Consider the following 17,830-nt stretch of genomic DNA (forward strand, 5'->3'; position numbering starts at 1 on the left):
GGGGGTGGGGTGGGGGGAAGGGATCGAAATTGGCTAAAAGGTGTAGATGAAACAATAGATCAAAATAAATTTTAAAATAGGAGGGAAAAGAAAAATATATTTGTAAAAAAATTATAAGTTATTGGAAAAAGGGGGATCGGAAAGGGGGCGGGGATGGAGGAGAGAGTTCATGATCTGAAATTGTTGAACTCAATATTAAGTCCGGAAAGCTGTAAAGTGCCCTTGGTCTGTCCGCAAGCATGACCCAGATCTCCCTGTCGCTTGCCATTTCAACACACCACCCTGCTCTCATGCCCACATGTCCGTTCTTGGCCTGCTGCAATGTTCCAGTGAAGCTCAACGCAAACTGGAGGAACATCACCTCATCTTCCGACTAGGCACTTTACAGTCTTCCGGACTGAATATTGAGTATGAACATCAAGGCGAAACAGAATGCTTTGTCCCGTTGGTGGAGTTGGATCTCTTTGAGGAGCTTTGTCAGACTGAAGGCATTTGGCTATGAATCCACAGAGGATTGTAGAGCAGCTCCTTCCTCCACTAAGCTGCTGTGATGACTGGGATGCTGCAGAAATGCTGTAAGAGGCTGTGACTTCTGATGTCTGATGCTGGAATGCTCTCCTCCAAGTAGGACCTTATCTCAGCAAGAACACGTGATCCCGGGGCTTCATTATCCTTCAAAGGATCAGGATAATGGTTAGCCAAATGTGTAAGTACTCACTCTCTGATTGAAATGCATGGTTGCAATGAGAAGGATAGCAACCCTTTAATGGGCCCATTATAGAGAGCATTTGTCCAACTCGTCATCATCCTCATGGAATCGGTGGCTATGAGAGCCTCACATGCACGCCTGCCTCATCTGGCCCGTGCTATGGCCTCTTCCCCTACAGCCTCGGCTTCCTCAACCTTGTTGGCCTCATCCCTTTCAATGTCCATCTCATCAGAGGAGAGGTGCAGCTCCTCCATGTCAGCATCTGGCAAGTCTTCCCCCCTTTGCAGAGCCAGGTTGGGAGCGTGCAGCAAACCATGATGATCCGTGAGACCCTCTGGGGAGTGTACCGCAGTTCTCCATGAGATCTGTTGAGGCATTGGAATTGCATCCTCAAGATGTCAACGTTCTGCTCCACCAATGTTCGGGTAGCAATACGAGCATTGTTGTACCTTCTCTCAGCAGATTTTGTGGCAGCCACAAGGGCATCATCAACCACGTTCTTTGCGGGTACCCTTGTCACCGAGGAATCAACCCTGGATTCTGTGTGGTCCCTCGAAGATGTCAGGAATCTGCGATCTACTCAAGATGTATGAGTTGTGGCAGCTTACTGGCTATCTCGCGCAAACTTGCATGATTTGTTTCTGGTGGTCTCAGTCCAGCTGCACACTGAGTGAGTGAAAGCCTTTCCTGTTGATGTATTGGAGTGCCTGTTGCCAGGGAGCCTCTATAGCCACGAGTGCAGTCGATAGCACCCTACACTTGTGGGAATCCGGAAATTGCAGCAAAGCCCAGTGCTCTGGCGTCCTGGCTTTCTTGGTCTCTGGAGAAGTACATGTAATTGTGGGCCCTGACAAAGAGGGCCTCTGTCACCTCATGTATACACTTGTGCATGAAAGCTTGAGAAATCCTGCAGAGCTCCCCAGTGGAGTCCTGGAAAGAGCCATTCGCATAGAAGAGTGGTGGTATCTTTCAGAGCCACTGGCAATGGATGTCCTCCCAGTCCCCATGACGTCAAATCCTGGAGAAAGTGGCAAATGTGAGTCACCAGATCCCTGACATGCAAAGATGTCAGCCATTCTACCTCCTGCTCATCTGCAGATAAGACATGTGTGTTCTGCACACCTTCAGTTTTGAGAGCCACCTATGGATAACATTTCTTTGAGCCTCATTCTCTGCATAAGGAGGTCCCTGCTGCTCCTTGCTCATGAGGGTGTAACACGTCCATTTGCCAAGCCTGGCACTGCCATTGCAATCTTCCCCACCTTCTCTCCTGCCTATATGCGATTATGCAGGCAACAATAAACCCAGTCTCCATCTTCCTGAGGATCTCTGCTCTGCAGCATCAATGAAAAAAGGATGAGTCAGCATGGTGCTCCTACTTCACTTGATAACTTTTGAGCGACTATGAATTCAAAGGCTTGCTTCCAGTGTTGGCAAATTATTTGTCACTGACTTCCTGGTCAGCACAAAGAATGTTTCAAGGTGCCCCTTCCTCCTACACCCCACCCTTTACATGATCAACTGCTATGAGATTGCTTTGACCAGGCGCACAGGGATCCTCATTCGCTGCTCTGTAATACTACACTCTTTGTAATATTCATGAAGTCTAATGCTCAGTGAGGAACTGGGATTATTGGGGAAGGCGGTGCGGGCGGTTGAGACTTCTCATCTGTGGGCCTACCAGCACCAAGTCTGTGAGCTCCTGCTTTTAAGACGCATCTGCAGCTTGTCCAGTTGCCCAAATACTCTAGACTTTGTTGTCACTCTGGGTAGTTGGCATGCTTGGAACAAAGAGTTAATGCAGTGAGATTGATTAGTATCTTGACTCGTCATTAATCTCGCACAAATTTGCTTCACTGCTTCAGTCTCCTGATTCCCTGCATTGTCATTGAAAGGCTCCTAACATGTCTCAGGTGTGCACCTCTCCTCATTCCGGAATACACAGATCAGTTGAGTGCACCTTTAATCGGCCCCCCAGTGCAGTGCACCACTCCTCCAAGTGGCCTTCTGAGCTAGCTGAGTTATTCTTCAGTTTAATTTTGTTCTGCGCCATCGATTCAGGTTGCAAAGAGTGGTGCTGAGGTCTCACTACCAGATCAGCTCATTGTTGCAATGTCAATGCTCATATGGCCCTAATATTTACTCAGAGCCAAGAAAAGAACTTAGAAAGGATTTCTGGGCAGGCAGCTTGGCAGCTGACAGGTTTCCCAGGTGTCCTGCTGAAATTAACCACAAGACACCTTATGAGTTGCTACAGCATGCTCCCACCTGACAGCCAGTCTGATAGTCAGGCTGCCTGCCTGTCAGGCAGGAAGGCAGCAAGGGAGAGGTTTCCAGATAAGTAGGAGATTGTAGGGCAGGTGTGGGGGAGGGAGGGGGGAGAGGTGGTGGTTTTGGTGGGTATGCAGTAGACTGTTGGGGGGAACAGGGGGAGTCAGAGATTAGGGAGATAGGGGGATGTTGGGGATCAAGTAGGAGGGCGTTAGAGATTGGGTGAGGGGGTTTACTCATCGGAAATTTTGGGGGTAGATCAGGAGGTGGGGGAGTCAGAAATTGGGAATGAGTCAGAGATCAGGAAGTTGGAGTCAAGAGAATAGGGCTGGTTAAGTTGGCCAATTGTGGAATGTGCAGAGATTTGCTTGTTAGATTTGGTTGAAACACTCCTGCCTTTCCTGGCCCACAAGCAATGCTATAAATGTATCTAACTTATGGATCTGGCTTTTCTCGTCTCCTTTTACCTGATGTGTTCCCCGGGCCCTGGAAAAACCGGCTTCCATGGGTTGGTAGTAAAAATCCTCTTAAAACGGAAGCATGGAGCATCCATAAAAGCTTTTACTGACAGACTGACTTATTGACAGGGCTCTGATTGTCTGCCTCTGGTAAAGCCAGAAGTAAGTAAGTTGGCATCAGGTTTGAGATGTAACGAAATATTACTTCCTAACTAGCGCCTACACCTCAATCCTTGGGAGTTAAAATTCCCCCTGTCTCCCCTGTAGATGGGCCACTCTGAAGCATCGGGTCAATTTGAACTCATAAACCCTGTTTCTTATGCAACCAATCTGAAATGCATGGGAATATTTCTTGTCGCCAGTATCATTGGACTAGCTTTGTGACAAAGCAGACAGATTCTACTTACTCCTTCCCCTTTAACAAATCCTTATTTCACGTATCAGAACAAAAACTGATTACTCAGCAAATTGACTGATACATTTCATGGGGAGAATTTTTAGCTCATCGGGCGGGCGCACGTCCAACCCGACCGAGCATAAAACGACGCACGATGACGTCAGGTGGAGCGTCCCGATGTCATCGCGCACTCGCGCGATATTTTGGTTGGCTGGCACGTGCCCATCAACAATTAAAAGGCCTATTAAGGCTATTAAAAAGGTAATTGAAAGAAATGTTTCGCTGCCCATCCAACCTTACAGTTGTCGGGCAGGCGAAAAGGCCAAGCGGCCTTTGCGCCTATTAGGAAATCTCATCCACCGGCGGGATGCAGTTTCCAACAGCTATTAAAAATAAAATAAAATGTATTAAATTTAATTTATAACAGGTCCCTGCATGTTTTATGACATGTTTTATAACATTTCAGAAATCTTAATTTTCTATTTTGAAAAATGTTCATTTCCCTGAGGCAGTCCTGTGCATTAGGGAGCTTCTCCAGCGCGCACCTGTGAGCTCTGTGCTCGCCCCCCACCCCCCTCCCCACCCCCACACACCCTCACCCTCACCCCCACACAGGCAGCGCTGAGTGCTACCACTCGTGTTTCATGCTGGGTGGGCCTTAATTGGCCTGCCAGCATGAAATAGCGGTCCAGCCCCGATCGCGGGCGGCGGTCAGCTTCCTCACCGCCCCCGCCTGTCCCCGCTGAGCCCACCCGACAAGGGAAATTTCCTCCCCATGAAGAACAAACATACTCAGTGTTGGGCTCCAGTATTGCTACTTACAGTTGCTGAGCCACAGTCACATTCTTCTCCTGCCTCTACAAATCCATTGCCACACTCCGGAGGATCAAGAAGCTGTGTTCGTCAAAGAACATTTAGTTAGAAAGCACAGTGCTTTTAATAGTCAAGTTTTAACACAATAATTAGACCAAATAAGTTGCTTTATTTGCTGGAGAATTCATTTTCTGATTGTAGGACCAATGGTAGCCCATTCACTTTAATGGGTTTCTGTTAGTGTTATGATCAGAAAATCCAGGCTGAACACTTATACAGGCCTATATTTTCACGCATGGACCTTTAAAAATTATGGCCCGGACCCGGAACTGGGAGTGTGGACCCCATTTACAACAGATCCTATTTTCACAGGGTGGAGGGGACACAGGATGTGACTGACAAATCGGGAAATACTGAACTCAACATGGGCCATTTGAACTCACTGGAGCAAGGGCCTGTCCCGCAGTGTGTGAGTTACAACTTTTTAGAATATATGTGAATGCCTGTGAAGGGCAGATAAGGACTGTAGAACTGTCAAGCTGTGAAGTTATTTAAATAGCCTTCCCTTTAAAAAATGAAAAAAAAAAGCTTCCAGCCTGTGTCTGAGAGTTGAAAAAATCGGTGCTAGCAGTTTCAATAGCTGTTTGTTGACATATCATTAAGTTCTATCATTATAACATTATTACTCCCTGACTGCTTCTCACAGCCTGTCTTTATCATAGTAGGTGGCGGGGGGGGGGGGTGGGTTTAGGGGTGTTGTAAGTTCATAGCCTGTTTGATAGCCCAAAGAAGTTGTTGAAAGATTAGCTGTCTTTGATGTGGGGTAATGAATACAAATGGTTGTTTTATAAAGGATTATATACTTGACGGATTTGAATGTATTATAGGGCTTTCATAAATGAGAGTTTTTTATAAAAATATAGTGAAGTCGGTCCTAGATATTTAGAAATTTATTTTATTTCATCTCAGCATAACTCCTGAGGTCTGCCCATGGTGGATACATGGTAAGGTGGCATGGAGTGTGTAAGGGGAAAGGTTGATGGGTAGGAAGGCATGTATTTGCACTAAGTTGGCATAGGGCAGTGCTTCTCAAACTTTTCTCCACTGAGACCCCATTTTGATGCTTCAAAATTGGCCTGACACCAACTGAAACAAAACAGCATGATAGTAACTTTAAATATTTAATACTGAAGTTCACACATTAAAGATAAACATACAATACACGATATAGATATCAATATCTATGTTTTTAAACTACTTTGTGAAAATGTAATCTTATGTTCTCACTGGGTCTAACTGTTCAGCTCCAGATTAGAAAAGCACCATGCCAATGAGGAGCTCTGGAACTTTCTGCACAGGGGCTCCTTCCTAGCCCCAGTCCTCACCCCAACCCTCTGGTTGCAGCATGAGCTCCCTCCCCTACTTACTGATCTTCCAAACGGGGTTCCTGTTCATTGATGTGACCCTGTCATACATGGGAGCACTTGAAGGTACTCTCTCCTCCCCTGCCAGCAAACCAGGGCCAGAAAAAAAATTGGGCACTAGTGTGTGATGGGGCCTCAGAGTCGATCCCCTCCATGATCAGGTCACAACCCGTAGTTTGGGTACCCCTGGCACAGGGGCTTTAAGGCACCATGGGGATGGTTGGGGACATGGATTGGCATTTGTTGGCACTAAGTTGACATAAGGGCTATAGGGGGCATGGGGCTGGGTGGGGAGCATGGTGTAGCCTGTGCCTCAGCAAGCATGCATTCAACTTAAAAGAAGCCAACATTTAAAAGCCAAAATAAAGACACTGTAAAAGAAGGCTGTAATGGACAATTTTCCGAAACAGGCCAAACTCTGCATCCCAGCATTCCACAGTACCTTGAAAACCTGACATAGCCACGAGTGACTTTTTCAATATAGTAGCCAAGAGACAGCTAACAAAGCCATCAGACCATAAAATGAGTATGAGTCTACAAACCGTAGAACTGTAAATAATACCTACATCTGAATATGTCCCAGCATTCCTTGGAAACGCTAATCCTAGAGAACCTTTTGATTAAAACCTACCTGATATGATAACCAGGACCTTCCCCATTGAAACCACGTTAATATGTTAATGGACCATTCATGAACCAGGACACCAGATTCTTACAATGTGTAAGAAGACAGAGATTTGGGGAGGGATTGTGGTAAACTTTGTCACGGGTGCGATTTTTTGGTAGTTTTAAGAAATGTGTGTTTAGCAGTAAGAGTAATGGTAGCAGTAGCTGACAGCAATAACAGCAGAAGCAGACAGCAGTAAAAGCAGTAGCAGACAGCAGTGGCAGAATTGCAGTATACAGCTTCTCACAAAATAAGTTTAGTAAAGGGATTGGATGAGGCTGAGGGGAGGCGGTGGCATAGTGGCAATGTCATTGGACTAGTAATCCAGAGGCCCAGGGTAATGCTCTGGCTGACACGGGTTTAAATCCCACCATGTCAGCTGGTAGAATTTAAATTAAATTAATAAAAAATTCTGGAACATAAAGCTAGTCTCAGTAATGGTGACCATGAAATTATCATCAATTGTTGTAAATGCCCATCTGGTTCACTAATGCCTTTAGGGAAGTAAATCTGCCATCATTGCCTGGTCTAGCCTACATGTGACTCCAGACCCACAACAACGTGCGTGACTCTAAGATTCCTCCTGAAATGGCCTAGCAAATCACTGGACGGTTTGAAACGGGATGGTCCCAGTTTCAATCTAGGCACCAGAAATAACAATGGCAAAACCAGACGACCCTTCAAAGTCCTCCTTACTAATAGCTGGGGCGTTATGCCAAATTTGGGAGAGCTGTCCCACAGTCTAATCAAGCAACAGCTTGACATAGTCATTCTCACCAAATCATACCTTACAGACAATGTCCCACACACCACCATCACCACCAAAGGTGGCGGCACAGTCAGGACAGTCAGGAGGGAATTCCTCAATATTGCATCCAGACCCTATGAAGTCTCATGACACCAGGTCAAACATGGGCAAGGAAATCTCTTGCTCATTATCATTTACTGCTCCACCCACACCCCCCTCCCCCCTCAGCTGATGAATCAGTACTCCCTCATGTTAAACACTAATCTGAAGAAGCACTGAGGGTGGAAAGGGTACAGAATGTACTCTTGATGGGGACTTCAATGCCCATCACCAAGTGTGGCTGAGTGACATCACTACAGTCCGAGCTGTTTGAGTCCTAAAGGACACAGCTGCTAGACTGGGTCTACGGCAGATGGTGAGGAAACCAACAAGAACCTATTTGGCCTCATTCTCACCAAGCTACCTGTCGCAGATGCATCTGTCCATGACAGTATTGGGAAGAGTGACCAATGCACAGTCCTTGTGGAGATGAAGTTCCATCTCCACATTGAGGATACCCTCCATCGTGTTGTGTGGCATTGCTACAATACTAAATGGGATAAATTTCAAACTGATGTAGCAACTCAAAGTTGAGCATTCATGAGGCACTGTGGGCCATCTGCAGTAGCAGAATTGTATTCAACCACAATCTAACCTAATGGCCCGGCATATACCCCATTACCATCAAGCTGGGGGATCAACCCTGTTTCAGTAAAGATTGCAGGAAGACATGTCAGGAGCCACACCAGGCATCCCTAAAAATAAGGTGTTAACCTGGTGAAGCTACATCACAAGATTACTTGCATGCTAAACAAGGGAAGTAGCATGCAATAGATGAAGCTAAGTGATCCCACAAGTAACAGATCAGGTCTAAGCTCTGCAGTCCTGCCACATCCAGTCGTGAATGGTGGTGGGCAATAAAACAACTAACCAGAGGAGGAGGATCCACAAATATCCTCCTCTTCAATGATGGGGAAGCTCAGTACATCAGTGCAAAAGACAAGGCTGAAGCATTTACAACAATCTTCAGCCAGAAGTGCCAGATGGAGGGTTCATCTCAGCCTCCTTCCGAGGTCCCCAGCATCACAGGGGTTAGTCTTCAGCCAATTTGATTTACCCCACATATCATCAGGAAATGGTTGACGGCATTGGATACTGCAAAGTCTACGGGCCCTGACAACATTCTGGCAATAGTACTGAAGACTTGTGCTCCAGAGCTAGCTACTCCCCTCGCCAAGCTGTTCCAGTCCAGCTACAATACAGCCTGACAAAATGGAAAATTGCTCAGACATGTCCTGTCCACAAAAAACAAATCAAATCTGTTCAATTACTGCCCCATCAGTCTATTCTAAATCAGCAAAATAATGAAAGTTGTCATCAAAATCAAGTGACACTTACACAGCAATAACCTGCTCACTGGTGCTCAGTTTTGTTCCGCCAGGGCCACTCAGCTCCAGATCTCACTTCAGCCTTGGTTCAAACATGGACCAAAGATCTAAATTCACGCAGTGAAGTGAGAGTGACTGCCCTTAACATCAAGGTAGCATTCGACTGAGTGCGGCAACAAGGAGCCTTAGTAAATTGAAATCAAAGAGAAACGGGGAAAACGCCCCACTCATTGGAGTCATACGTAACACAGAGGAAGAGGGTTGTGTTTGCTGGAGGCCAATCACCTCACATCCTGGATATCGCTGCAGGAGTTTCACATCAATAACCTTTCCTCCATGATAAGATCCAAAGTTGGGAAGTTTGCTGATTATTGCACAATGTTCAGTGGCTTTCGCGACTCCATAGATACTGAAGCAGTCTGTGCCCGCATGCAGCAAGACCTTGCCAACATCCAGGCTTGGGCTAAGTACCTAGTAACATTCATATCACACAATTGCCAGGCAATTACCATCTCTAACAAGAGAGAATCTAACCATCACCTCTTGACATTCAACAGCATTAGCATTGCTAACTCCTTTACCATCAACACTCTGAGGTTCACCATTGACCAGAAACTCAATTGGATGAGCCAAATAAATAGTGTGACTACAAGAAGATGTAGAGGTTGCAGATTCCGCATTGGGTACTCATCTCCTAGCTCCCCAAAGCCTGTCCACCACCTACAAGGCACATATCAGGAGTAAAATGGAACATTCTCCACTTGTCTGGATGAATGCAACACCAACAACATTCAAGAAGCTAGACACCAGGACAAAGCAGCCTGCTGGATTGGCACCACATTTACCAGCTTAAACATTCGCTCACTCCAACACCAACGCACAGTGGCAGCAGTGTGTTTCAAATATAAAATGCACCGCAGCAACTCACCAAGTGTCCTTAGACAGCACCATTCAAACCTGTGACCTCTCTCTATCTTATGGTCTATCAAGGGCAGCAGATGCATGGGAACACCACCACCTGCAGGTTCTCCTCCAAGACACGCTCCATTCTGACTAGGAACTGTATCACTGTTCCTTCACAATTGCCAAGTCAAAATTCTGGCACTCCTTTCCTAACAGCACTGTGGGTGTACATACACCACATGGCCTGCAGCAGTTCAAGAGAGTGGCTCTCCACCACCTTCTCAAGGGCAATTAGGGAATAGGCAATAAATGCTCATCTTGCCAGGGATGCTCACATCCCATGATCAAATAAACAAAATGCTGTTCTGCTGCCTGACTAGAGTGGCAATGTTCTCCAGATGCTGGCTGAAAGGGTTCAGTTGCAAAGAAATTCAGGGTTGTGGCGACCTTGACTGATGCAGACAATGCCATTTCTCTGGTGTAGTTGGACTGCCACGATGAGTTTTCCCAGCTCTGATTGGGTCCGAATGGAGGCAGGCCAATAAAAAAATGGCCTTGATGTTGCACAGCTTGAAGTCCCGCCTCCTTTATGGCCTCTGCAATTTTCATAAGGGCAGGGGGAGAACACTGTCCTCTGAATGCTCCTGCACCTATTATCCAGTCAAGTAACAACCTCGTGGGCTTAGCCTCAACGTTTGCAACTTTTCCAGGTGAGACCGAAGTTTAGCAGCTATTTGAATCAGAGCTGCTGCAAGTCTGGAGCAAGTCATGGACGTGGGAACAGTTCAAAAAGGTAAGCAAAATTACTTCTCAAATGTTAAAGGACTTAGCCCTTTGAAGTTAAAGTTGCAGCAACCTATCACAGTTCAGGGGCTTGTCACACTCCTGCCATCACCTGGTACTGTATAGGCATCGAAGCACTGGGTACAGCTGTTTGGACTCTACCTGAGCAACAGGGAGAGTGCTGCACCCTCCCGAAATCATGGCCATTGGAGGTGAGGAGCAGGAGCCTGCACAAGAAAGACAGAGTGCCAGGCATCAGGAGGCCAGAGGAGAGAGACAGGGGCATGAAGGAGAAAGAGACACTACCCTTCGCATAGGATCTACAGGCAGACACAACAAGACCTGTAGATGACTTAGAACCTGTGCTAATAGAGATTGGGATTCTCTAGGAAGATGGTCAGGTATCTGTGCTCTCGTCAGTGTGGTCCTCTGTGGCACCTCTTTCCCCATGCTTTCCCCATGCTGAACAATGACATCAGGGTCACAACTGATGGGGCATTGCAGGCTCAGAGGGCACTGGGTCCATTGCCTGGAGAGGTCAGATGGTACCCAACAATACTCTCCTGCAAGGGCCTTGGTCACTGTGACGGTCTGCTTCACTCTCCATAACATGGCCCTCCAGAGCAGTGTAGACTTTGAGGACAGTGAGGCCCTGGAACAGGACAGCTGATTGGGTGAGGATCACGAGATTAGAGAGGGGGAGGAATTGGAGGCAGAGGGAGATGATGCGAAACAGAGAGGTGCCCCTACTGCATGATGAGGTGGCCTCCTCCTACCACGCTCTGGGAACAGAACCTCCCTCCTCTCCCTCATGTGCGGCAGGCTCCCCTGTGCCATCTTGCGCCCCTGTGATGCAATGACAAAAACTCTCTTCCTCAGGACAACCAGTCGCCTCAGTGATGACTGCCTTGGGAGTCTGAAGCTTGTCTCCGTTCCTGCCCCCACTAACTTTAATTGGATAGGAAACCCACCTCCCTATCAATTAAGGGTTCACCCCACCCCCCGAGAAAATCTGAAACTCAGTCAGTTTCCTACCAAAGGCAGTTTCTGACACAAAAACAGACCCGGCTCTTGCTTCCTGTCTGCAAAGGGAAAATCAGGCCCCTTGGGTAGAACTTTATCCTTCAGTTTAGGGACCCGCCATCAGGAGCAAATCTGGGTCTCAAACATGCTTGGGAAGGTGACGGGACTTCCACCTGTACTTTGTGAGGTGCAGCCAATTACTGGGCTGCCAGATGGTAAGCCGTCCGATTGAGGATGGCGGGCTTGCCCTAATGCCAACAGCTTCCTTGCAGCTGCAATTTAAACAGCCACCTGTGCAATTTCCAGGCAGCTGCAAACCAGAGGACAGAAGGGGGAGGTTGAAAGCATTGCTGAGATGAAAATAGAAGTAAAGATAGCACCAATTTTCAGTACCATCTCCCTTGAGGCTTTCATACAAGCTGTCTGTGACATGTGATGGAAGTAGGAAGCCACCAGTCCTATCTAATAAAACAGTCGGACTTAGCCAAGGTGGTGAGCAGCTGACAAATTGTACCTAGAATCTGGGTCCAGTGCAGGAAGCACTTTAATGACCTGCTCTTGTCTGGAAAGGCGTGTTAACAGTTGGCATCTGAAAGCACATTAATAAGTGAAAGATACCCATAAAATCGGAGGCCACGTGGTAGATCTTCCTCTGAGGATGTGGTTCGCTCAGACTCTTCCTCTGGCTCCAACACTATTTCCTCCTATAGGGCCAGGTTATGCAAAGCACTGCAAACAACAATGATGTGGGATACTCTTGAGGGTCGCATTACAGGACTTCAGGAGATCTATTGAGTAATCTAAACCTCATCTTTAAGAGGTCAATGGCTTGCTCAATGGTGGCCCTAGTGCTCATGTGGCATCAGTTATGTGTCCTCTGCCTATATGCTGGGGCTCTTACAGGGGTTAGAGGCCATGACTTAAATGGATACCCCTTTGTTCCCCAGGATCCAACCATCCAACTCGCGTGGCTTGAAGAACTGAGGTACTCAGGGCTGCTTGAAGATGTACTAGTCATGGCAGCTTCCAGAAAATCTCGCAAACACCTGCACAATGTGCTTATAGTGGTCACACACAACCTGAACATTGAGCAAGTAAAATCTCTTCCTGTATATGATGGCCCCTGGCTGCTGTAAGAGAGCTTTATGGTCACATGTGTACTCTGGATGGCTCCTTGCATCTGGAAACCCAACCATGGCCCCAAAGCCGACAGCCCTCTTGGCCTGCTCTGTTGAGAAGTTGGTGTATTGGTCATCCCAGTGATGGACTGCTGACAGATAGGCACATAGATCTCCAGTTGATCCCTGGGATGACCCAGATGCAGAAATTGAGTGCCAATGTAATCTTCAGGGCTACAAGCATTGTGTGGCCACTACATCCCAGTGGCCTAAATTCCTGCTCTATCATTCTACATAGCTACACTACAAGCGCCCTAGAAAGATGCAGTCTCCACAGGCAGTGTTGTTCAGACATCTCCATGAAGGTGAACCTCTATCAGTGCACCTGTTGAGCCGGGTAGGGCCTTCTGCAAAATGGCAGCCCACCTTGCCCCATGCACCCTCCTTGTTCATGTTCAATGTCTTCCTCTGGCCACTGGAACTCCCATTGCCTTTGTAATGGCACAGCACATGGCCCCATTCCCACCTTAGAGCCACTCTCCTGCTTACTGGAAAAAGATTCAAAGTGAGAGAACACTCCACCCATCGCCAGATTAACCCTCCACTGCCAAGCTAATTCTAGTGAGCTTTGCTCTTACTTCAGTAGCTTCATAGGACCTTGCAGACACATTCCAGCAGCACCAACTATCTTTGGCCCCTCCCTCTGCAAAGCCTACAAACTTGCTGGCCTGGCTCAGATGACAGCACAAGCTGCAACCAGGTTCACAGGCGCACCCTGTATGCTCTGGACACTACTGATGATGATATCACACATGGGTTATGTTGATGAGCCTCCAATCACCAATTCCCATGCGCCCCTGGTAGGATCTCATTTCACCGTTACAACCTTGTTCAGTTGCATTGCTGATTATTATAATTGCCTTCTCGTGTCCTTTCTGACTGCCTTTGTCCTGTCACGCTAGTCAACCTCTGAAAAATCGGCCTATGGAGGGATTCAGTCAGGAATCCTGCCTGACGCAATCCCGCACCATTTTACCACGCCCCGCCCGGCCTTCTGGATGACAAAAAAGATAGAGATTAAGATGAATCGGAAAAAAGTGTGTAATGACAGATGTCAGGACGGTGGATAATACGGTGGATTAAGAATAAGGCTGAACGTAGAAGGTTTAGAGGGGAATTGAAAAAGGAAATACAAGAAGCTAAGAGAGAAAAAAAACTGGCATAAAAGGCAAGTCAAAAGTTCAATAGACATGCAAATAGTAAAAGGGTGGCAAAAGGAGGAATGGGGCTGATTAGGGACCAAAAAGGAGATTTATACATGGAGGTAGGAGGCATAGCTGAGTTATTAAACAAATACTTTGTATCTTTCTTTACCAAGGAAGCATAGGTCATGGAGAAAGAGGAAGTAGTTCAAATACTTGAAAGGTTTAAAATTGACAAAAAATCAGGTATTGGATAGGCTATCTGTATTTCAAGTTGATAAGTCACCAGGACCGGATAAGATGCATCCAAGGATACTGAGGGAAGTTAGAGTGGAAATTACGGAGACACTGGCCATAATTTTTCAGTCTTCCTTAGACTCAGGGGTGGTGCCAGAGGATTGGGGAATTGCAAATATTACGCCCTTGTTCAGAAAAGGGTGTAAAGATAAGCTCTGCAATTACCATAGAACCATAGAAAAGTAACAGCACAGAAGGAGGTCATTCAGCCCATCTTGTCCATGCCAGCCCGAGGACACCCAGGTGCCCTTTCTAATCCCACCTTCCTGCACCCAGCCCATAGCCCTGCAGCTTACAGCACTTTAGGTGCAGATCCAGGTACTTTTTAAAAGAGTTTAAACTTTCTTCCTCTACCACCAACTTGGGCAGCGAATTCCAGACACCTACTACCCTCTGCGTAAAAAAGTTCTTCCTCATGTCCCCCCTACACCTTCTGCCACTTATCTTGAATCTACGTCCCCTGGTTCTAGAATTCTACATCAAGGGAAACAATTTTATCCTGTCCACTCTATCTATTCCCCTCATAATTTTGTACACCTCAATCAAGTCACCTCTCAGCCTTCTTTGTTTTAAGGAAAATAACCCCAACCTATCCAATCTCTCCTCCTAGCTACACTTTTCTAACCCTGGCAACATTCTTGTAAACGACAGGCCACATGGTTTAACCTTGGTGGCAGGGAATCTTCTAAAAATGAATAGTCACTTGGCCAAATGCAGGTTAATTAAGGAAAGGCAGCGTAGATTTGTTAATGGAAGATTGTGCTTAACTTACTCGCTTAAACTTTTTAACAAAGTAACAAAGAAGGCTGATGAAGACAATGCTGTTGATGCTTTTGGACTTCCAAAAGGCTTTTGATATATTGCCGCAGAATAGATTTGTGAGCAACGTTAGAGCTCTTGGAATAAAAGGGGCAGGAACAACATGGGGAAAAATTTTCCCCCCACTGGGGGGAGAATGCGGGAGTGGGTGGAGGCGGGCGTGCCTCCAATCAGGAGCGCACCGCCATTTTACGTGGGTGGGCCAATTAAGGCCCGCCCAGCGTGACGTCCACTTGGAAGCGCTATGCGCTCCCTGTGCGGGCGAGGAGGGATTCCCTCAGCCGGGAGTGCGCACTGATCACCCTCAGGCTAAGTGCTGCCTCAGGGAGATTGGCTCGGAATTAAAATTTGTCATACAAATGATAAAAAAATTTTCCTGACATGTCCCCTCATGTGACACTTTCACATGAGTTGGGACATGTCCATAATTTTTATTGAAACCTTTAATAAAAATTCAAATACCCTCATGAAACCTCATCCCACCCGTGGATGAGGTTTCATGCTTTTTCCGAAGCCCGCCAAGGCTCCCGGCCTGCTCGCCAACCTTAAGGTTGGACGGGCAGGTCCATTAATAACTTTAATTAGTTTTTCAATGGCCTCAATAGGCCGATGACAGGTTGGCGGGCACGCAGCTGACTCAGCTGCGCCCCTGCCAACCTGAAAATAGAAATGACGTGGGGTGACGTCAGGAGTTCCACCCGACATCATCCCACGTCATTTTACGAGTTGGCGAGCGAGCCCCGCCCCTGCTCACCAACTGTAAGATTCTGCCTATGGAAAAGAAATTGGCTGAGGTTGTTTTTTGGGCTGCTGGAAGATTTACAATGGAGTTCTCCAGGGGCGAGGTTGGGACCCCTGCTCTTCCTGATATATATCAATGCCCTAGAACTTGATGTACAGGGCACAATTTTAAAATTTGCGACCAATACAAAAATTGGAAATATTGTGAACTGTAAGGAGGATAATGTAGAACTTCAGAAGGACATAGATTGGTGGAATAGGCAGAGAAGTGGCAGATTAAATTTAGTGCAGAAGAGTGTGAAATGATTCATTTTTGTAGGAAGAATTTAGAGCGAATATATAAACTATGAAACCGGTTGGTCCACCTGGCATCGACCTAGGCACCAGAAACGACAACGGCAATCTCAGCCCTGTTGACCCTGCAAAGTCCTCCTTACTAACACCTGGGGGCTACTGCCAAAATTGGGAGAGCTGTCTCACAGACTAGTCAAGCAACAGCCTGACATAGTCATCCTCACGGAATCACAAAATCACACAGTGCAGACGAGGCCCTTCGGCCCATCGAGTCTGCACCAACACGTGAGAAACACCTGACCTACCTACCTAATCCCATTTACCAGCACTTGGCTCATAGCCTTGAATGTTATGACATGCCAAGTGCTCATCCAGGTACTTTTTAAAGGATGTGAGGCGACCCCCCTCCATCACCCTCCAGCAGCGCATTCCAGACCGTCACCACCCTCTGGGTAAAAAAGTTTTTCCTCACATCCCCCCCAAAACCTCCTGCCCCTCACCTTGAACTTATGTCCCCTTGTGACTGACCCTTCAACTAAGAGGAACAGCTGCTTCCTATCCACCCTGTCCATGCCTCTCATAATCTTGTACACGTCGATCAGGTTGCCCCTCAGTCTTCTCTGCTCCAACAAAAACAACCCAAGTCTATCCAACCTCACTTCATAACTTAAATGTTTCATCCCAGGCAACATCCTGGTGAATCTCCTCTGCACCCCCAGTCCAGTGCAATCACATCCTTCCTATAATGTGGCGACCAGAACTGTACAGTACTCCAGCCTGGCCTCACCAAGATTCTATACAACTCCAACACGACCTCCCTACTTTTGTAATCTATGCCTCGATTGATAAAGTGTCCCATCGGCCTTTTTCACCACTCCACTAACATACCCCTCCACCTTCAGAGATCTATGGACACACACGCCAAGGTCCCTTTGTTCCTCAGAACTTCCTAGTGTCATGCCGTTCATTGAATACTTCCTTGTCAAATTACTCCTTCCAAAGTGTATCACCTCACTTACTTTTTGGTGTTGGCCTTGCCAATGCCACCCAAATCTGGGTGGCACAGGGCTATCACTTCTATGTTGACAGCCCTGTCAGAGGGAGGATTTAAAGTGAATGAAGGAATCTCAGGCCTAAAGTAGTAGTGCATAATGCATCATGTGGCTTTTAGGTATGTCAAATAAGTTGTGATACCCTCTACACTTATAAGTGCTTATACTCAGCATCCTGACTTGGAAATATATCGCTGGTCCTTCACTGTCGCTCGGTCAAAATCTTGGAACTTCCTTCCTAACAGCACTGTGGGTGTACCTACACCACCTGGACTGCAGAGGTTCAAGAAGGCAGCTCACCACCACCTTCTCAAAGGCAATTAGGGATGGGCAATAAACGCTGGCCTTGCCAGCGAAGCCCACATCCTGTGAATGAATAAAAAAAATGTAAACAAGATAAAGTGTACAATTCTAAAAGAGCAAAGGAACCTAGATACATGTGTGCAGAAATCATTAAGGTGGCAGGACAGGTATAGAGGGTGGTAAATAAAGCATACAGAATTGGCATTAGTTATGTTAAAGGTGGTTATGTTAAATCTGTGTAAAACACTGGTTCAGCCTGAAATGGATATTGCATCCAATCTGGACGCCACCCTTTAAGAAGGATGTAAAGGCATTAAACAGTGCAGAAAAGATTCATGAGAATGGTGCCAGGGATGTGGAACTTCAGTTAGGTAGATAGTT

At 46.8% G+C, this 17,830-nt stretch overlaps 1 protein-coding gene across 3 annotated transcripts in view; it reads right to left on the bottom strand.

The window, feature by feature from the left end:
• The window catches only part of adam22 (ADAM metallopeptidase domain 22), a 493,639-nt gene that overhangs the window by 137,417 nt on the left and 338,392 nt on the right, over positions 1-17,830 (bottom strand). For all 3 annotated transcript variants that reach the window (XR_013576156.1, XM_078538421.1, XM_078538420.1), the window contains exon 16: positions 4,658-4,729. Coding sequence is in view for 2 of the 3 variants with exons in the window: in XM_078538421.1 (XP_078394547.1) it covers positions 4,658-4,729 (72 nt within the window). In the remaining variant the exon portion in view is untranslated. The remainder of the gene's footprint in view (positions 1-4,657; positions 4,730-17,830) is intronic.

The sequence above is a fragment of the Cetorhinus maximus genome, chromosome 3 (genome assembly GCF_964194155.1).
Source record: "Cetorhinus maximus chromosome 3, sCetMax3.hap1.1, whole genome shotgun sequence".
NCBI classification, from domain to species: domain Eukaryota; kingdom Metazoa; phylum Chordata; class Chondrichthyes; order Lamniformes; family Cetorhinidae; genus Cetorhinus; species Cetorhinus maximus.